A 21,956-nucleotide genomic window follows, 5' to 3' on the forward strand; every position below is an offset into this window, starting at 1 on the left:
CGCGTCGTGAGGGGAGGCCTCCGCTGCCGCGTAGAGCAGGTGTGCGACGGGTGACAGCTTCTGCCGCGGGAACAAGCAAGAACAAACAGCCTTCGTCACGGCAGGAGGAGAAGGACAGATACCGAGATGGAAAACGTGGCACGAGTTTACTGTTTACCAGCCGCAAAAGGCAGCGAAGCAGCACAGAAAGAGCGCGGTTTGTGCTCGGGGTGGCTGCGCCGTCAGTTTGAGTATTTCCGTAACACCACGACTGAACCATTTATTGCAGGAGCAACAGAAGCCCCTTCACACTGCAGGCCAGTTTCAAGGGCTGCTGCTAGCCCGGCCCTCACAAGCAAGCTCTCCAGCCTTGTCTTTGAGGATGTTTTCCTTTGTCTTAGCTGGTCCGCTTGCATCTGAGGGTCTTAATGCGGCTTAAAAGCAGCTCTGCTTTTGCTCATGGTGTGGTCAGGAGACAACTGCTGGCACGCTACAGTCTGTCTTGTGGTGACTGTGGTAAGCATTGCTGTAGTTGCCACAGCACTGTCTACATGGGTTTTTTTCAGTCCATAGTGTAAGTAGCACTATATATAGATGGTGCAGCTAAGCATTAAGTCTGTTAAAAACATCTGCCATTGCTACATATACAAATTTTTATTTAAATAAAGAAAAAAGAAAGGGAATTTCCTCCCCTCCTCTTAAGCAGTAAATGTATTTTTTGCTGTTGGTGGTTTTTTGGGGGGTTGTGTTTGGTTTTTTTGTTTTGTTTTTTTTACAGTACAACAGTATATATTTCCCAGTCTTCTTAGATGAGATGTCTTACACCACTGCTGTTTAGCTTTTAATCAAGCAAAAGTTGTTTCTGCAAGTAGCTTCCATGGAGAAGCTACTAGAAGTATAACTGTTCTTGCTTAGCAAGGAGTGCTCATTCCCTGTACTGACTTCATACTCAAATGCATCTCCAACACGCTGCGAATGGTCCCTGGCTCTCCTCAGATGTGACAGGCACTAACAAGGGGCAACATATCAATGCATAAATGCCATCATCATCTTATACCATTTGTGATGGAGAAGCTCACATGTTCAAAGGAAAATGTTTCTCTTTGAACATTTCCTGTATAAGTTGGCCACAGAAGAATAATGCTTTACAATATATAGTTTGATATGTACCTAAGGAATTATAAGAACTATATTCTTTTACAAAAAATCACTTATGCAATATACACTAATGCATTTCTTCTTAAAAACCAAAATCATACAACCATGTGGAGATCATGCTCCAGAAACAAGGGGACAGGGTTTCCATCTGAAGTCCAGTAAAGTCAGTTGAAATCTTTTGGCAATCTCTAGTAGGCCCTAACAAGCTTTGCAGTTTTAAGACCAGAGAAGCTGCAGAGCAAGGCATCGCAGGAATCTATGTGAACTTTCTCATAAACCGGAGTTTTGCATAGGCAATGATAAGAAAGATAACAGTCATGCAGATGAGAGCCACTATGTTCTCCCACATTGCCCAGTTGGTAAGTGCAATTCCTTGGCTGCACAGGTATGCTTCACCAGAACACCTGCAGAAAAGCATGGGGCAGAAGTTAGTATTACTATGTGGTGCAAGTCTTCGGGTAGTTACTTTTATTCCTGTTCCATGAAGATTTTTCTACCCTCAACTCTGCAAAACAGGTGACAGAAATAGAGTAACTTCATAACTTATCACTAAAAAAAGCTTAAGGGACAAATCTAGATCTCTGGTTCTCATAATTTTTCAGTAGTATCCTCGTTGTTTATAGATAGCTGGTAATTTATGAGTAAAACTCAGAACCACATTAAACCGTGGTAAGTACAAAAGCATTAGTTTCACACAGCAACCATTGGAGGTCCATAGCAGGAGTTTGCAGTCCAAAAGCTGTGGAAACAGTGCTCTAGCACTGTTCCCTGCAATAAGCTCAGTTCGCTAGCCCTCTAGCACGTGTCACAAAATACCTGCATTGCTACAACTTAAGGTATCAATAGTCAAGAGTATTTCAAATGGGGCAGTAGCAGCGGGAGATAGATACCTTGGCTCTCTTCTGTCTCTGCAGGGAGGTTAATATGTACAAACAAGCTCTGAGCAGCAGGCATGTTTCTGATCACAGGTCTACTGCTTCCCAACAACTTTGCAGCTGTCCACACGTTGCATTTCCATTGCTAAGTGACCCTGGGTTTGTTTAAGAAAACTGATAAGCCAGGGCTAGGTCATCAAAAACAAAATTTAATTTAGCTCATCTGCCTATTTTTAGGAGTAAAGTGTCATCCCTATTTCACTCTTGGGTAATTGTGAAGTTTTACTATATAATCCTAGAATACATTATTTTGGGACATATTCTTGAGACTGGTCTGTGAGTGGTTATTCTATGAACAATATAAACACTTGAAACAGCCAGACTTCTCTTCAACCAAGCCATCACAATTCAGGCCCAAGAACCACCATGAGTTAGAGACTTACATTTCTCCTGAAATATCAGGGGGACAACTGCCTGAATCTCCCACAGGCGCTGTAACATTTGGATTATTCTCACCACAGAAGTAAAGATCTCTGAACTCATTCACTTGAAGAGCCTAGGGAGAGGCAGACATCAGATTTTTACAGAGTTAGTGATTTGGGGTGCTAAAACTGAAACACCTCAAAGGAACTTGATTATTAGAAGACACGTATCACCATTCTTGGAATCGTATGTTTATGTTCCTTTTTATTTTGAGGCTCTTAATCACCGCCTTTCTGAGGAACTGCTCCAAGTTCTACATGCAGGATGGTTTGGCGTCTGAGTCTTTGGCTCCAAAGTTGCATTTCAGTGATTTAGCCATGGGTTTCTGTCTTGCCAGCTACAAGTTCCTGTTCATCCACTTTCATCCGGGTCAATTTACTGACCCAGAAAACCACGTGGCTGCATGCAAACACCCCAGCACCAGCACACTGAAGCAGATGGCACAGTCAGCCAAGGCAAGAGGGGAAGGGTTCCCTTGCACTGGCATCCTGGGCTAACCGCAATCTCAGGGGACACTTCCATATTCAGCAACACTGATAAAATATGTCAGTGATATCCAAACAGGGGAGGTCTCACACATCTCCCCCCCTCCCTGATCCTACCTTTCTCTTCCACTGCCAGTCAACATGGTCCGGCCCACACCACCCTGCACCAGCTCCGGCATTCATTTCACTCATTTTTACACAAAGGTAGGAAACTATTCCTTTCAAATAGGCTTGGCCAGGATGAAGACAGGGGATGGAAGCACAACTCCCACTTGTGACCAGTGGGCGACCTACTATGTCTAGTTACTGCGCTTCAAGCAGCTGCACCCTCAGCTTTCTGGTACACCAGCTCCTTATTCTTCAGAAATGGCAGTAAGTCACATTTCACTTCAGAGGAAGCCACACTGAAGACTGAGACACTTAGGCATTATGGTAAATCCTTTAACCAGTTGGACAGTCATTAACCTCAGACTGACCACCCAAACAGCAGTCTCTGGAGAGGCCATACAATCTTTGACTTTATTCTAAACCATAGGGATCAACTACTCAGGCTAGGAATTAGTGCCTCACTGGACAGCTCATTCTGCCGCTGTCCAAGCGGCACTAATTTTGTGGCGCAAAGGATTTGTTCAGTCTCTGGGACTTCCACCTCTCACACAGAGATTAACTTTTGCTTCCTTTTTGGGGTTGGCTGGTTTGTTCTTCTTTCACCATGTTCATGCAAGGAAAGAAATCAAATCTGACTTTTAAGAGAACTTCATTTATACTCAAAACCTCTCCAGGAAGCAGCAGTGTGGCTACATTACACACAGAAGACCGATGCTACTTTCTACTCACAGTGAGGCCATATCGGGGGATGCTGAAGTACTTAAGCCAGTTCAGCCAGCCCATTACAGAAGGGAGGTTTACCAAGAGGCCTGAAAAGATCTGAAATAGAACAGAAGAGGCTAATGAGTCACAAGCTCTGTTTATTGCAAACAGTGCCATTCCTGCACAGATACTGCAGTTGCCCAGCAGAGGCGTGCTGGGAAGACGGACCTCCTGCTGCCGCTATGCCTGTGCCTACAGGCATGAGGTTCAAACCTTGCAGCATTCCCAGCCAGCTGGCCCAACAGCACACCCAAGTACTCCAGTTGAACTGCTTGCAAAGAGGTCAGAAAGGTTTTCTACATCCACATGTCAGCTAACAAGCATGCATGCTAACAACTTCTTGCTCTGGAGGACTGTGTCCTATGGTAGAGCTAGCCAGAGGTTAAAGAAGGATGACTGGGAGATGAGGAAGTGGAGAAACAAGAAGGAAACCATGGGGAGCCTTAAGGGCTGTTACTGTTTCAGCTTTCTCCTCTGACCTACACGTGTGCTCTCTCCTGGCTGGAACAAGGTTTGCTCCTTTACTTCTTAGCACAATTGGACCTGATAGCTAAACATGACGCTTCAGGCTGTGCTTTATCACAAGTGTTTTTGTGCTCACCCTGCTGTCTTTCAGGATGTGCATGTGCCATTCCTTATATACTGTGACTGAAGTCAATGTACATTAACTGCCCTTCACTACACACACTTCTCACCCACAGCAAGCATTTGAAGTGATACGTTATCACTTAGCTTATTGCAAAAGCAGGTTAAGTTGCAAATCGAAGAACAAGGGATGCACTGTGGGCTCAGAATATGTACAGGCAGCTAGCAGGAATCACCTGACAGAAGGTACTTTTTACTCTAAGGTAACTTGGTAGGCCTCACAGTCAAGAAGTTTCATCACTTACATTATCTCTTTGAAAAAGAATTCACATCCCTCATCTATGAGTAGTCAAAATTCCTTTCTCTCTCACTTACTCTCTTCCTTAGAAGTCCTTGAAGAAGAGTATTGAAGTAATTTCTCAAACCCAAGGGCAATACTGAATTAAAGTAAAGACAGGGTATGCTGCTGCTAATCCCACTGGGCAACAAAAAATAATGCAATAAAATCAATCAATCAATCTAAAGTTTATTTCAAGATTTTTTCCTTTTAAATGATCCAGTTGATCACTTAGATTTCTAATACTGGAAATGCAAGATATTTTTTTTAATCAATTTTTCTAAGGACAATTTAAAAAAAAACCAAAACACTTTTTTGGGGCACAATGTTTGCAAAGGTCTGGTGGCATCACACCTACTAAATTGCACCTGAGCGATGACTTGACCCTTAGATTACAAGTTGGCAGAAGTACATCTTTGACTGTAGCGACAATAAAATCACAGGCATGGGGCTGACATGCTACTGGACTGTGGATTCTCAGCCTGCTTAGGGCTGGCTCAACCCAGTCCTCTCAGCCTGTCTCAGCTGCTTCCTCACCTCCACCAAAGGAGCACACAGACCCTTATATACTTACAAGCATCAGGACAAAACAAACAGTGATGAGCAGATTGGCCACAGCCACGACGTCCATGCCAGCACTGATAGCCAGAGACATGGCCGTGGCAGTGTAGGACACCAGTACCAGGGTCAGCATGAAGAAGAAGAACCGGCCAGCAACAGCTTGGTATCCTGTCAAAAAACAGAAAGGAAAGCGTCCAGTAAACAACCACATTATGAATCCCAGAGAGGTACCCTTGGACTCCTATACAAAACAGGGAAAGCAGGAAGAAAGACTAAGTTTGGAGTTGGCAGGAACTGTGCATGCTCCAAAGGCCCAAAGAGCATTACCGAAAGATGTGGACAAGCAGGTCCCTGTCTTAGATTGCTGGTGTCTCTGCCCCTGCCCCAGAGTCCTCTGAAGTTATGATGCCAAGCACTTAAATCAGTTGAAGGTTCAATTAGTTTCATGTTAGAGATACCGGAATTAAACTCTGGCTAAGTCAGAAATCAAATGTGTTGGAAGATGACAGGTTCAATGAAAGCATCAATTGTTTACCAATCATCCAGTAACTGATGCATGAGAATATGATGGCTGGAGCAGTTCTCATGGGCAGCAGATCTCCTATCATCAAGGCCAGGAAGTAGGCAGACACACGGTAATATCCACTGGTGTACTGATGGCTGCGAGGACAGGAAGGAGGGGAGTTGTACAGGTTTAGAGGTTATCTACGAAGCAGGCTCAGCGTACGTGTCTGGTTTATCCTGAATTGGTTTCTGTTCTCTCTGCCACCGACTCCTTCCCTACACGCAAGTTGCTTATTTTCTCTGTGCTACCACTTCCCACTCTGTCAAGTACGGGCTGACCTATCTCACAGGCCCTGCAGTCATACTGAGAGCTCTCCGAGGAAAGTGAATGAAAGGCTATGTGACTGCTAAGTAACATACTGGATAAAAGCTCCTAAATCTCTTTTAAAAGAGAATGATCCTTAACACAAGAGCATGGGAAAGTATTAGACTGCTATTAACTGAAGAAACACTTCATCCACACCTAACTCATACAGCTCCTTCCAGGGGAGAAGGAATGATACCCAGCAATAGGAAAACACCCTTAGGACATCAACTCACCTCCAGTTCACAGGGCAATTAAATGCCATTATGATTGTTTTGCTGCTTAATAGAGCTCATGAAAAGATGCATTAATTGGTGAGGTGCCAAAATGCCCATTGACACAGCTGGTAAACGAAGCTGGTAAGCATGGCAGACTGGCAAGAGATGTCAGTGTGGGGGAGATTCACTCCTGAGCAGCTGTTAGGGGCAATAGGGAGCTGCTCTGAGCAACTTGTGGGTGGACACGTGCATTCCAGGCACAAATTCCAATTTCTTCTTTACTGCATAGGATCTGTCTCTTGCCCTTTCATCCCAGGAGCTGGAGGCTATTCCAAACTACATTTTCAATATGTATGTATATATACATGTGTGTATATAATATATACATATACATATATAGATAGATAAATAGAGAGATGCGCTTGATTATTAGGGAGGTCTTATAAGTCAGCCAGCAGCCCTCTTCATCTGAGCAACCCTTGCGAAGCTTTTCCAAGAACTCTCCCTTCGTCTTTGCACAGTCTTACCACTTTAGGACCATGGCAAGACAGCATTTCAACCCTGTCAGCAAGAGGGCAGGCAGGGTTCACAGACTGCAGGATTCACACGCAGACTTCAAAAACAGCTGTTACCAAAAGTGACTAGGAAAAGCACTTCTCAATAAACTGTGACACAGCAAGCATGTGAAAGCATTTTCTTTCTCCCCTCCTTCCCCCACCTCTTAGCATTTCAGCTCCGTGCTCCACAGACCAGTTTAGCATTACTATTACAATCCGATATTGCAAGGGAGCAATCAAGTCTGTGGTGGAAATAATTTTGTTTAGCCTGTAAGATACTCCCCTCCGCCTCACTCCAGGGTTTGAGACAGTCTAAGTGCCTCACTACTTACATAAATAGTTTCTTGTCTCTGATGAACAGCTCAATTGCAGAGACACTGGAAAAACACTGGTTTGTGGTGACAAAAAACAAGGATCCAACCCTAGAAGGCAAAACAGAACAGTCAAAAAGTGAGGAAACAGCCTAGATTAACACTGGCAGCCTCAGACATCATCATACCATCAAGTCAGTGCTTTTCTGTCTCTGTTCACAGAATGGAGATACTTCATTGTGCCACTGTAGATCTTAGCTGTAAAACCAGGTTTATTCCTTTTATCTTCCCTTTCACATCTCCTTTGTACATATGTGTGAGCCTGACAGAACTGCATTCCCTTTAGGACCTCTGGCAATACCATGCTGCAGTGCATTGAGGCTTGGGAACCCAAGCCTCCTTTGTGGTCCAAGTAGATCCCAAGGCCTTCCCTCTGGCTGAAACCTGTCTGCTACAGATACAAAAATGAGCAAAGCTGTGGCTTTCCAACTTACCGATTCTGAATGCCACTTCGATCCAATTTTACACCAAAAAAGATAGCACCCACAACCAAGGCTAGAATTACAGTCACTGCAATCTAGAAGTGGAAAGAAGAAAGGGAGAAGGGAGTCTTTCAGATAAGTAAATAGGGACAAACTTATTATTAAGGCATATGCAGGGTTTCAGATTCACACCTGCCTACAACTTTCCTGTTGTGAGTCAATGTATACCTATGACGCACACAATTATAAGCCTTATGGAAAATTTTCCAAGCTTATCCTCTTCACTTTTCTCCTTCCTCTGATCTTCTTTGGCTGGGAAAGGTTAGTAGAAGCACACTCAAAGAATAACCCAGCTTAAAATTTCAAGTGAGGCACAAAATTAACATCACCCTAAAAGCTCCCCATGTGAACCAGAGAATGGAGCATTTCCCCCCACTCCCCAACCTTCAGTGCAGTAGTCCTTGTACTAAATTAAAATGGAGACTTTTTTTCAAAGACAACAAAGGTAGCTGGGCATCTCATTCCACTTAAGTGGCAGCAGCACAGGACTTTGCTGTTTCCCCAGGTGCCTTTGAAAACAAAAGTCTGTCCTACAAACTGCAGATTGCAGGACTGAGAGCAGAGGGAGTCTGAGACTTTTAGCAATTGTTACCTACTTGTGCAACGGAGGCCTGTGGGTTCCTGATGAGGTTTTTCAGGGATCGCTTGGACACCCAGTACAGCTGGGTGAGGAATCCATTTGCATAGGTGATCTTATGTCCCTGCTTGGAGACTCTCTGCCTGCTTCCCCGTCCAAGCTCCACTTTCCCCAGTGCTTCCTTTGTGCTCTGATACAGGCTGGAGTTAAGATATTTCTGGTGCAGCACATCTACCACACTGCTGTCCACGTTATCTTCTGCCACTCCATTTTCACTGCTCACCTCTGAGTGAGAAAGACAAGATATGGCTTGTGATTCCCCATGAACCCTACCTTCAGACATGGCCCATCAACACGCTCAACCACTTTGGAGACTGAATAAAAAAAAACAGGAATGCCCAGAGAATTTTAATTGTTCAAGCCTTAGCTCTGAGCTTAAGAGGCTAGCTTGAGTGAGAGGGTTTCCTTACAGTTTTAATCAAACCTAGCTAATCTGCCTGTTCTTTGTAGCACAAAAATGGCCATATTCTTAGAATGAGGCACCAGAAAACCTTTGTTTCACTGAATTTTGGGGAAATCAATGTTTACTCTGATCCATTTCCCCATCCCCAAAAAGCACCATTAGGAAAACTGTTCCCTTATAGTTCTTCAGTCATGGATATGCTACAGCATCCCCAAAGATTTCCCAACATTTCACTCACTATATTGTTAGAAAGTTTGTTCTCTAATCTAGTTCCAGTCTTTCTCACTGCCCTGTAAATCCATTACTCCTTAGCCTATCTACCCTGTCTTCTCTGCAGCGGCCTCTTATGTGACTGAAAACTTCTGTCTTCTCTCAGCTGTCTCCTGAGACTAAGGAATTCTGTTTTTTCAGTCTTTCCCACATAGGTTTTGTAAATTACTGATATTTATCACTGCTCTCCTATATTACTGAAGGAAGAAAAAAATACCTTTAAAAGTTTTCTGAGCTCTTTAAAGAAGCCCAAAGCAAAGTATATCTATTAGTAGGAAAAATAAAAAGATAATGAAGTACCCTTAGACTGGAGGAAACCCAGAGAATAAAAGTTTGCCATCACCACATACAACTTCCCTTCTACACCAGCCAACAGTGGATTTCTCCTGCACAATTTACCTTTTCCTGTGTCCAGAGGTCCGTGATCTTCCTTGCTTGCTGCCACAGCCGTTGAATCACCATTTATGATATCAAGGAAGAAGTCAGCTGGATTATTGAAGGGTTCACATTCATATCCTTAAAAAAAAAAAAAAAAAAAAACAAACACCACACACACAACATGTTTGTATTGCACAGAACACAGCTTGGAAGGTCAGGTCTAATACTATATCACTCTTCCACAACCGTGTTGCAAGAAAACTTCACTGTTGCCCATGAGCATTAGTTTACAGCAGTACAATGGACAGGATTTAGGAGATGGTGAATCTGAGGTATCTATACAGAGCTTCAAAGTTGCTTATTCTCCCCTGATTTCAGGTGAGAAGAAATCTGTAACTTGCTTCTACACAGCTCAGCATGGACAACTCTTGCCTCCTTCCCAGTGCTATTTCAACCACATCCCACTCTGAAAGACACAGTTCCTCGGTAGAGGCTGCTGGATGTCTGCTCTACAGCCTCAGATGCTTGCTCCAGAAGCTCAACTCTTGCTTGTGTTTCCTTGGTCACAAGGAAGAGGAAGGGCTGTCCAAGAGTGGCTTCTTATAATATGGTTCAAGCTATGGGACAAGGAGGAAATAAAAAAACCAAAAAGCAAGGATGCTTATTCTATAGCATTCCTGTGAGAAAGGAAGTGAGGTGAGGTACTAAGAGGAGGAGTAAAAGTAGTGAGATTGGTTAAAGCATCTCCCTTAAAGCTAGGGAAAGCTTACAATCCAATGTGTCCATGGCTGCATCTAGACTAGATTGGAAATTCACTCCATGTTCTCTGTCCATTATAGTCAGAAACCCTCACCCTGCTTACTTGGAGAAGGGGCAGCCACCAATTATTAACCCATCTTAAGACACACCATGATTTTGTCCTCTCGGTAACCCACCGGCATTCAGACTAGAGCAGATTCTTGGATCAGCCCCTACAGATTCCTGCCAATCTGCAGGCTGTGGTTCAAAACCCACTGGGACTGCCACCTAGGCCTGGCAGAACTACAAGCATCATCTTGTCTGTTGTGCACCGTACTTCTAAATGTCCAGGCAATTCTGGGTTTTTGTCCTGATGCAAGGCAAAACAAAGGCAGGAGAGAGCTATGCTCTGTGTTGTCTGGAAAAATTCAGTTTTATCGTTTTGGGTTTTTTTTGCTGTTCTAACATAACACTGTTCAGACTGTATGTGTGCAGCCTCTAGTATCCTAGTGATAAAACAGCACAGGACTGTTACCCAGTACTAGGGTGAGAATCTACCCACAGATTAAACTCATTAGCCAGTTGCCTTTGCTCTTGGCACAGAAGACTTACCAATAGAACTAAAGTACTCCAGGGCCTGCTTTGCAGGACCATGGTACAGCACCTTTCCCAAAGCTAGTAATGTCAGACTGTCAAACAGCTTGAATATGGAATAGCGGGGCTGATGGATGGAAAATATGATGGTTCGCCCTCTTCTTGAGAGCCTGAAATAGAAACCAAACATCTCTCAAATACACCACACTTTGCATTTCAGAAAGGTCATGTTAACACAAGCAAAAAATACATATCCAAATCCAAGACAAATACTTGTCAACTTCTCAGGGTCTCGACCCAGAAAAGCTCTAGTTCCCCCTTCTCTGTCACTGTGTTGGATGCTGGCTACAAGACCTTCAAGACAGCACCCATCATTACAACAGACTGTCACTGCAGTCCAGGTAGACAAAGTACAATGCTGTCTGTAGCTAGCAAAAGTTGAGGCCACAGCTGTGTATAAACCCTACTTACATGTTTTCTATACCAGGCTCCAACCTGACTAACCAGAATGGTCCTACTGCACTCAATGGCAGTACCAGGCTTTACATAACAGGCTGTGGTAGTCTGGTCAGCTGAGATTTCTCCTAGCTCTTCTGCTGAAGGTTTACTGTCTAGAAAAGTCAAAACTAGTTTTCCTTCAGGTTTGCCAGACGCTCTTTCAAGTGCTTTAGCACTGATGCCCAACAAGTATCCTTGCTGATCAAAGACCTCTATCCACAAACAGCAGAGCAAAATGTCCCCCCAAGACAAACCAGACAACATGCTACAAACCCAGGAGGAGGGTTAGGAACTCATTCTCATTAAATAAGCCTTGTTTGGTCCTCTTTGTACCAGAAGACAGTTCATCTCCAAAACAGAGGGGGCACTGAGGGTAAATCTGCAGGTGAAGTCTGATCTGAGTTCAAGGCCATTGCCAGAGTGGCAGAAGAGACTTTGTAACAGACTCAGCTGGAGGGCCAAGAAATTATGATTGCAAGGCCTGACCTCCCAGTCCACCCCTCTCTGTGGCAAAGGGAAGCTGTCCAAGCTACATCTGCTTTTTGGGCTCCAGTCCAATGCTTGCTGTGGAAGGATTCCCATCAACTTCAAATGGCTTTGGACAAGACCCAAATAAAGAATTTACTACCACTTCTGAGTCTCCTTGTCTAGCTTTTTTTTTTTTTTTTAAAAAAAAAAAAGCACTGTAGCCACTCAGTTATAAAAGCATTCCTTTTTTTACTAATGAGCTGACAACAAAATTGCAGCAGAGCCCTGAAGAACTGACTTACTTCTTCAAGAGGATGAGGACTGCATTGGCTGTGCTGGCATCAAGGCCAGTTGTTGGCTCATCCAGAAAAAGGACGGGTGGCTCTGTGATGAGCTCCATCCCAATGTTGGTTCTCTTCCGTTCCCCTCCAGACACTCCCCGGATCAATTCAGTTCCTACCTACAAGCAGAAGAAATCAAGTATTTGCAACAAGACCTGGTCAGTGCATGCTCTGGAGTTCAGGGCTCTCCATGCCCAGCAGCCCTTTTCATTTTCAGAGTCCCATTAGTGAACTCCAGGGCCAGCAGCAGATGATGGGTCTGACTCAGTGTGAGGGACTGTGCAGCAGTAAGCAGAGCCTGATTTTCAGAGGTACCAAGCATCTTATGACTTCAGGGAACAAGGATGACACTGACAAGGAAGAGCCAGAATGACGCCACAGCAGTCAGAGGTGGCATTGGTGTTCAGGGATGCCTTTTGTTGGTAGCTCACTTGCTGCTCAAGAGTGGGGTAAGTAAAGTAAAAGTAAAGTAAGAGTAAAAATGTTGCTGGAAGGAACAAGCTCTACACAGAACTTCCCCATCACAGGCCAGCTTTCAGCTCAGTAAAAACAATTCCCTGTCTTGTCCCACAAAGCCAGGAAGGGGCTGAGCAGCTTTCCAAGCTGCTATGACTAGGCAACTTTTTCCCCTCTGAACTTATACAACATGTTGGACATGGTCCAAAAGTCTTCCCCTTTTAGTAGCAAATACACATACCTCTTTCCAAGCTACCTCCTGAGCTGGAGACTGATTTCTTGTGTGCAGTATGGTTTAGTCAGGTTCCTGCTTAGCTTAAGTAGATGCACTATGTACGCCATACTGTGCAGAGTCAACTAGTTCAGTTTCCAGAGGTAGTATGATTTCTGAGAAAGGTATTCTCACTGCTCACCTTAGCATCAGCCACTTTGCTTAATCCCAGCTCACTGATTATCTGGGTGACTCGCTCTTCCTTCTCGTTAACGCTGATGGAGCTGGGGAGTCGCAGGGCAGCAGAGAAGTGCAGGTTCTCCCTCACCGTCATTGTGCCCATGACAACATCATCCTGAAAGCAGTACATATGGACAGTTGGAAAGCCTCCTTCTCAGCTACTTGACTTGGCTCCAGAGTCCCTGTAGTGGCAGTTGCTGGATAAGCTGTTTGTGGACCATAGTGGAAACTGGACTGAGGGACAACCCCTGCTTCAAAACTTACATGACATGAAATTCAAGGTCACTCAGTAGCATTCAAGGGGAGAATGCAGCTCTGCAGGCTCCCAGCTTACACCAAGCACCACCTCTGCCTGCTTTCAGGCTCAGGAGTTCAAGTGCAGACAGTACCATTTTGTACTGCATGTGCGTTTTCCTTACCAGTCAAAGGGAGGCAGAGCAGGTAGCTGTTTTTGTAAAGTGTTAAACTTCTGCCAGTCTAGCTGAAGCCAATGGACATTGCTAGTGCTCAGTGTTCAAGGTAGAGACACTCAGGGGATCACCCAAGTCAGCTCTGTTCCCGGTTGCAAGCCATATCTTGCTGTGGTCCAGACCACCTGCCAAGTTCAGCTGCCAAGAAGGAGCTCTCCCCAGCTCCTCGCTGGCAGCAGCTCCTCAGAGAAACAAGAGTATTGCACCAAGATGCTCCTGATTTTTTCCATGTCTCAACTATCTATAACTCTTGGGCACAAGACCTTATTCTAAGGGCTACCCCTTTAGAAAAGCTTCAACAGTCATGTGCATTTTGAGTAAGAATCACATCTATCCAGTTGACAAACATCTGGGCAGCCTGCACCAACCTCTAACAACCCATGAGCCAAACAGAGTTGACGTCAGGTCCATCCAGAGCTCCATGCCTCTCCATTACCCCTGCTTTGATATTCGAGCTAATTCTGCATCCCACCATATGATGGGAGAAGGGCTGCAACACTGGGCAGCTGCTGAGAAACATGCCTGTTAATTAGGCACCTTTCAAATCTAGTGCCCTTTTGGAAGACACAGCTCCTAAGCTGCAGGGCAGCAGATTCTTGCCTGCTTTGGCAAGAATCCTTCCACATCAGTTGTAGCTGATCAGCAGCACAAAGGATGTGCCAGCCAACCATGTTTGGCACTGGACTTAACAGAGGAAGACTGAAGGTGCTGCTGTGCTAGAAGTATATGACAGATTACTCAGGGTGTATTGTTATGATAAACTGGCTTTGCTGCCAGAGGTGGTTTAGGAATTTCCTACCATCACTTCCCTTCCTGCACACCCTCAGTCTCTCATCCTAGCCTCCCATTCCCCATCCTCAGATCCACCAATACAACTGTTGGGTCATCTGATTGGAAACTAAACTGTGAATTTAAGCTACCTTAATACCAAATGTAAAAAACTGTGGCATGACACCCTCACTTGCAAGGCATGAGTGGAGAGGCCACCAGCAGTTTTATAGGGATAACATATGACTTAGCATGTCTATATGCTCAATCTGCATAAAACTGACCCTACAAGTATGTATGTATTTATGTATTTAGGCCTTAAGTGTTGTTTGTAGTCTTTGGGCCATCGTTATTGATCTAGGGAGTACTGCACAGGGGTGGGAGGGGAGAGAGACTAATCTCTCACCTAGTTGCCTGTCATTTTAAGGTTAAGTTTGGTTGCTTTGGACGTTTGAGAGACAGATATCTCAAAATGGGACCACTTGCAAGAAACTTCCTGGCCATTCATGAAACACTGAGGATTTGGGGATCTTTGACCTGCAGGATCAAGACTCAGCATCAGTCTCATCAGATGCATCCTCCCAGAGCCCCCCAGCTGGCAGCTTTCAGAAAAGCTGCCTATTTCACATCTGCCTGCAGTCAGAAGCCTGGATGGTTTCCAGATTTGGCTGCTCATATTGCTGCCAAGAATCCCCTTCTCCTCTGCTCCCCCAGGGCTTTGAGGGTCTATTTATTGGTCCAGGCCTCCACCCACTTCCGCAGATTCAGCTGGCTTTTCCTGTCTCTGAGTGGAATGAAGCTCTGTCCCAGCCAGCCAGAATCAGAGGAAGAACAGCAGGGGTCTATTTACTTCCTAGAATTATTGCCTGATAGCTTGAAAGTACTTCTGCCAGCTAGAACTGCTTCTGAGCTTTACAACAAGAGATTTTGGGTGTTGTGGGTTTTTCCTCACCTTTTTTTTTTTTAAACCCTTGCTAGTACTTCAGGGCAGAGCCCAAAGAACAAGCCACAGTAGCCCAGTGGTTTGAGCATCCATGTGGCTTTGGGAAGACAAACACCTCTGTGCTTGACTCGGCTGGAGTAACAGTTTGATGCTCTTGTCTTCCATATCCCAGAAAAATACTAAATACTGTAACATCTGAGTTATCAAATTAAACTCTGCAGGGATCACTGAAAATTACCTAACCTAGTAGTTCATGCTTTGCTCATCTTATGCGGTCTTCCCTCCGAAGGGCTCCCAGGCCTCCACTGAAGGCAGTTACTCACCTGCACAACGTATCCTGAGATGCACTTGAAATTTGGAGGTTGTGGGATGCCATCTATAAGCACTTCTCCAGACAGGCCTGCTGGGTCCTTTCTGGCCGCCAGCACATCTAGGAGACTTCAGACAAACATCAGGCATTAGGTTTTACCATAACAGCTGCTTTTACCTTTGACTGGATAAGTACCACCAGTCAGGACTGCAGTTACAGCCTGCTCATGGCATGCTGCAAACCAAAGGGCACAGAAATGGGCTTGTTCTACTCTGGGGGCTTTAGCTCTTTGTACAGAAAGCCTGGTGTAGATACAGGATTTTCCAGCACAAGGTGTGCCACAGCAGTATGGTAGTATACAGAACCTCACAATTCACAGCAGTCAACCCCTACAGACATAAAATCAGTCTCTGTATTAACAGCTAACCTCAAATGCACACAGACAAAAGCACCCCGCCAAGTAGCTGCAGCCTGCTCTCCAGCCAGGGGAGCACAGAAGTAACTACTTTGATCTCAAGGAAATGAATCCAAATGGGTATAAAAAAGACTAGAGTTAGGATTAATTCTATAAAGTAATTTTGTTTTAACATATCACTGGATTCTCCTTACTGCCAATGCAGAGGCCAGCCTGTCTGCTAGCTAAGTAAACACTGCCCTGATGAAGTGCTGCTCTTGAAAACATGCTGATTAGCCAGCAGTCTCCTCAGAGGGGAAGATCAAGGGTCACCACAAAGACACACCTGTGTGAACAATGGCCGTATTTGCCAGTCTCTGACATTCTCAAAGGCAGAGAGTGACAAAGAGCTCTCTTACCATGGTTATACGGGAGAGAAATCAGCATCAGCACTGGCTGGAGATAGTCTGCATGGTATTTCTCTGTGCTTGCATCCAAAGAACTCACATGTGCACCCCCACCACCAGACCACAGCCAAGTCGAGCTGAGGATCCAAAGCATCCTACAGCCTGACATTACACCGTATTCCTGTCAGTTGTCAGAGAGGGGTTTGGCCTAGCATCTTCAAGGAAGTCTTGCTGCAGCACCTTCACAGGGGACAACATCCCTCCTGCCCTCAAAGAAGCCTGCCCCCCTTCCCAAACTCATGACAGGTCTAGGACAGAGCCTACACCTGAGGTCCAGTCACCCCAGTTCAGCTTGGTATTCTTAACTCAGGCCACCACCAAAGGTGACTGCAGTAATATGGACCACCAATTGGAGCAGATGAGGAGTGTGACACTGCTGCAGGGCAAGAGCTCCAGCAAAGCTGACAGCAGAGGGCCACGAGGTCAGACTGCATCACCAGATTTCTCACAGGCACTCAAAGGTCTGAGCCTGCACATTCCTCACATCTTCCCCAACCCTCAGCGTCCCAAATCCTCTTTGCACAGCTGACTGTCCATTTGAAGGAGCAGAAGAAAGTACTCACGAAGATTTACCGCTCCCTGTTGGCCCCAGGATAGCATTCAAGCCTGGCTTCATAATGCCACTGGAAGAAGGAAAGAGTTATTTCCAAATGGAGGACTGTTCACATGCAGCTCATAGTAGAGGTAAGGTGTGAACAAAATGCTGTTGAAAGGAAAACTTAGAGATTATTAAAAACTTCTCCTTAGATCTGAAATCAATAAGCATTTTTCCTTTCTTGTCCCAGACTGCCAGTCAGAACAGAACCAGAGCTGGACATAAAAAGCAATCTACAAAAGTCAGAAATTAAGTGTCTTCCCAGCTGAGCTGGGTCTTGAAAAGAATAAGCAACTGCTCTCTGCTGCCTATTTCCTCCCACTGCAGCTTGAACCATAGTTAAGGGAACCCTCAGATCTTCTGGCAGAAGAGTTCAGACAAGTTTGATCCTAATTTGCTCAAATCAATAATTGAAACCGCTCCAGCTATATCCTGGCTATTTTGCCTAAAAGCAGATTAGAAAGCGCTCACATGAACTGCAGACTGGCAGGAGGGTAGTCATTTCTCTACCAGCACAGCTGGATCTGGAAGGTGCCCCTGAGGTCATCAATTCACAGCAGCAGATTAATTACTACCCTCTGGTATTTTATTTAAGCAAGAACTTACTAGACATTATGAAGGATCTTCTTTTCCACAGTTTTCCATTTACATAGGAATCCACTGGACTGCTTAACAGAGTACTGGATGTTATGGAAACTCACAACAGAGCCCCGAGGGGACCGGAGTGACTCTCGTGTTGGAATAGAACGTTGGAAATTGCCTGCTCCTTCCTCTTCCCCAACAGAAATAATACTGTGATCGAATGCATCTGCCATCATGTCCTTGTTACACAGGTCAAGCTCCACTGCATGGAGTTTTTTGAGGTCACTGTTGTTTTGAGCAGTTCCCATCTGTTGAGACAAAGAACACAAAAACATTCAGGGAAGGAGACATGCAAGCAAAGGTTTCTGCAGAAAGTGTCTTGGAAAAACAAGTTCATGCACACCACACCAATCCTTACATGTGCCAAGTTTCCAAAAGGATGGACATCCGCGCTGGAAGACATGCAGTAGTCCCCAAAGGCACGGAAACCCACAAATTTAGAACAATACGCATAGCCTTTCAGAAGGAGACATGTATGTTCTTGAAGTGATGCTAGCTCAAAGAACATCTAATGAGGTAAGAATCAAGCCCATCTGTGATGGTCACCATCTTGCTCAACACAGCAGGGACTACAAACGCAAGCTGCTACCACTTAAGCTAGAGAGACTCAAGCTCCCCTCCTCCAGGTGTAACGTGCTTACCTCCCCTCACACCCCCACAAAGCCAGCAGAGATAACCTATTGATGAACCTGTATGGAGAACCACAGGAAGAAAAACAGTTGTGCTTATGAAAATGAAGGCCAGTCACATGCACCTTGTTTGCTGGCACAAGTTTGTCTCAGAGATACCGATGTGATTATAATAGCAATTACACATGTTGCTTATCATGTTTCAGTCACGCCAGTATCAGGACACTTCACGACTACAAATAGGAAGAGAAATTTGGGGTTGTCTGCAGGCATCATTTAGCCTGAAGAACAGTAGGAGTTCCCCTGCCCACAGGGGTTTATCTGGGACATCCCACAGTAAGGAAAAACATGGTACAAACTGGTGCATTAAGCAAAATTAAATATGGTATCTATTATAATCACAAAGTTATAAAGCATTCTGGTTCAAGCAGATAAGCTGTCTCTGTAGCCCAGGATGGGAGCACCTGAAAGGGAGGACATGTCAACAGCAAAGGGAAGGAACTGTTCTCCCTGTCCACGTATCAGGGCCTACATAGTAGGAAATATATCAATATGGGTATAACCATTAATATTGATTCACTTATTAGTCACAGCAGCAGAGCTCTTTTGTCAAGGGGCTGCTTTCCTTTCTGTTGCTATAACTGATGGAGACCAAGTTTGAATCCCTTCACTCATTAAAAAAAAAAAGTTCAAAGTTCTTGCCTTGATGTTGCACGTGAAGAACTTGGAAACCCTGCAGTCCCCAAGTTCTGCAGCCTGTGCAAGGCCTGGGCATAACTTGTACCCTGCCTTTTCGCCAGGTGCCGTTGCAGCTGCAAACCTTCCTGTCCCCTTTCCAGGGAACTACAGCAAGGAAGAGAGGAATTACTACATACCCCTTCCAGAAACTGAACACGACAGGTTAGACTAACACAAGTTAGTCTAATCATTTCCTTCCCTTCTAGCTGCTGGCATGACGGTGTTTGTTGGAAAGCTAAAAATTTACTGTGATGTTGTGGAAAGCCAAGGCAGTCACCAGGCTAACTAAGAGAGCAAGGAGAGAGAACTGCCCACAAAGACATCCATTGCTGGTTACTTGAGTTTTGTGGGAAGGTAGATGTATGCTACCAATCACCCTTTTCCCACTATCTGTACTTTCCTCCCAGGACTGAGAGGGTGATAACCAGTAGGACCAACAATATCCACCACCGCAGAAGTAGTGGATTTCTCAGGGAGAGAGGTGGTCATGCTTTTAAGAAACTGGCACTGCAAGAGCCAGATTTAAAGAAACAGGAATTGCCCTTTCCTCTCTGCCTCTTCCTATCACTTAAAGCTCAAGAAGATATAGTAGTTTTTTCCCATATAAGTAAAGGAAAAGTGGTGGGGAGAAGGAAGGGTTGTTTAGCTTGGACACGTCCTGAACTCTAAGGCTGGTCACCCCTGGGAAAGCCTTGCTTATGGGAAACAAGAAAGGATACGCTGGTTACATCAGCAAGAGAAGGCTTACATGTTTGAAAGGTTGCACAACAGTCAGAAGGAAAAATAAAGTCAGGATGGCAGTGACACCAGGGGCAAAGACCTGGTTAGACTTTTGAACATTTGACTGTCTTGTATACCTCACATCTGTTCCGGATAGATTCTATAGTTTATTACACCATGAACCGTTTTATACGTGTTTTTGCAAAGCTACTGACTAGCACTGGCAAGCTAAACCACTGCTGCGGGTACGTGCAAGGATGACGGGAGGATGAGAAAAGCTTAGCAGAGGCTACAGGTAGGATCAGGCAGCAGCAGCCCCTCACAAGCAGCGCCCCTCCAGTCCCCCACCCTCGCCCCACGGGCCGGTTCCGCTACTAAGCCGGAGCCGCGAACCGACGGGGCCGGCCGCGCTCCGCTCTGCTCCCCAGGCCCCCGCCCGCCAGCGCGGCAGCCCCGCGCCCCGGGAGCGCTGCCCGCCGGAGGGCTCCGGAGCGCTGCGCCGCACCCCGCCCCGGGCCGCGCCGTTACCTCCGGCTGCCGCGGCGCTCCCGGCGGCGGCGGCGGCGAGGGTCTCGGCGACAGCGCTGCCTTAGCGGCGTTTTATAACCGGGTCCGGGCGGCGGGTTATATAAACCGGCGGCGGGGAGTGCCCGGCGCTGTCACGCAAACCCCGCCGGGGCGCAGGCAGAGGCGGCGGCGATGGAGCCCCGCTCCGCCCGGCAGCGCGGCCCGGCCCGCGGCTGCGCGACCCCCGGGGCGGTGCCGCCGCCGACGCCGAGCCGGGCCGCCCCCGGCTGCGTGGCCCGCGCTGGGGGAAGCCGGTTCCCCCGGCCGGTGGCGGGGTGGCGGCGCGGCCGAGCCCCCGTCCGCGGGGATGCCGAGGGCTGCCCCGCGCCGTTACCCCGCCGTTACCCCGCCCTCCTGGGGCGGGCAGAGGAGGAGCGGGGGGGACAGCGACATTGTTCTCGCGCTGCAAACCCCCGGAGGGGGGAACGGGCATCGGGCGTGAGGTGCCCAGAAAACTGCCCGCGGCCCCTGCAGGTCCCTGGCACAGAGGGGTACAGCGGGGGGGCGGGAGGCAGCACCCGCTCTGTCTGCCGCCCTCCCACCTTCTGGAAAGGTCCCCACACCCAGGGGACGGTTCCAGTCCAGTTGGGTCAGCTGAGGCCAGAGGCTGTGCTGGGAGCCCCTCCAAGGGTGACACTGCCACACTGACCTCACACCTGCGGAGGCAGTGTGCCCCTCAGGTGTTTGCCCGCTGGGCCCAAGGGGGTGACAGCAGCCCGCTGGGGTTACCCGTTGTCCATCGGGCTGCCTCTCTGTGCTGCCATGTGTTCCCAGCTAGGAGAATGTGTGAAAGCAGGAAGATAGGATTTCCTTCGGCTTGTTGTCAAGGCTTCTCCTTGGCCTCGTGTTCCCAAGCACTATTGTCTTTAGAAATAAGCTCGCTCTCCCCAGACTCCTTGGTGTTGTGAATGCAGGAAAAGCCCGCTTTTGTGGTTTATAAATATGATTTATAGCAGAGCTGTCAAGTCACCATATTAATTGCATCCAGTTTGACTACCCTCTGCAGTTCTGTACAGCACTGCTTTTTTCTAACAACACCTCTTGCTAGATCAATTTAAGGCTCAGCTAAGCCAAAGCGCACCTCTAGCTACCCAACCCATATCAATAATAAAAACTCCAAAGGTTCACCTATCCCCTTTCTGACACCTGCCTCCCTCCAGGCATGCTAATGCACTCGATGCATTTGCTGCACTAAGCAGAAGACACTCACATCTCATGCAGCTGCATTGCTCTACAGAGCTGACAGGAGTCCGGAACAGGTGGGATTATGGGGATATTGAAATAGCCTTAGAGATCTGTCAGGAGAGCAAGTTTTGCCATAGGTACACCCAAGGATCAGGCTTGCTGAATAAGAATGTTATCTTCAGTCACCCTATGGGTCAGAAGTGGGCTTGAGTTCACGTTTCATTTGTGATTTAACTTCCTCTTTTGAGGAAAATCTGCCTACGTTGAAGACTTTTGCCCTAGTATTTCACCAAGCACACACATCTCTCTGTCTCCAAGCGTATTTCAGCCTTAAATACTCGCTAGCCCTCAATGTGCTGCAGTGACAATCCTCTCATGATGTGCCTGGGACAGTGAGAAAAAAAAGCCTGTGTTCTGGGGAGCAGAGGTGAGCATTTTCTGAGTCATGAACTTGCTGCTCCACAT

The 21,956-nt window shown here is 46.4% G+C and overlaps 1 protein-coding gene across 1 annotated transcript; it reads right to left on the reverse strand.

Moving 5' to 3' along the window:
- Window positions 1–673: 673 nt before the first annotated feature.
- Window positions 674–20,597, reverse strand: LOC309589887 (broad substrate specificity ATP-binding cassette transporter ABCG2-like). The gene is made up of 16 exons (XM_082310594.1): window positions 20,268–20,597; window positions 17,617–17,900; window positions 16,979–17,038; window positions 15,568–15,682; window positions 13,026–13,178; window positions 12,118–12,275; window positions 10,868–11,019; window positions 9,539–9,655; window positions 8,426–8,691; window positions 7,782–7,864; window positions 7,309–7,398; window positions 5,869–5,993; window positions 5,347–5,501; window positions 3,818–3,907; window positions 2,456–2,568; window positions 674–1,541 (listed from the first exon to the last, which is right to left on the reverse strand). Exons 2-16 carry the CDS (start codon window positions 17,898–17,900, stop codon window positions 1,394–1,396), a joined length of 2,109 nt encoding a protein of 702 aa, XP_082166720.1. The 5' UTR covers window positions 20,268–20,597; the 3' UTR covers window positions 674–1,393.
- Window positions 20,598–21,956: the final 1,359 nt, after the last annotated feature.

This window comes from Platalea leucorodia (genome assembly GCF_965183815.1).
Source record: "Platalea leucorodia genome assembly, chromosome: 4".
Classification (NCBI taxonomy): domain Eukaryota; kingdom Metazoa; phylum Chordata; class Aves; order Pelecaniformes; family Threskiornithidae; genus Platalea; species Platalea leucorodia.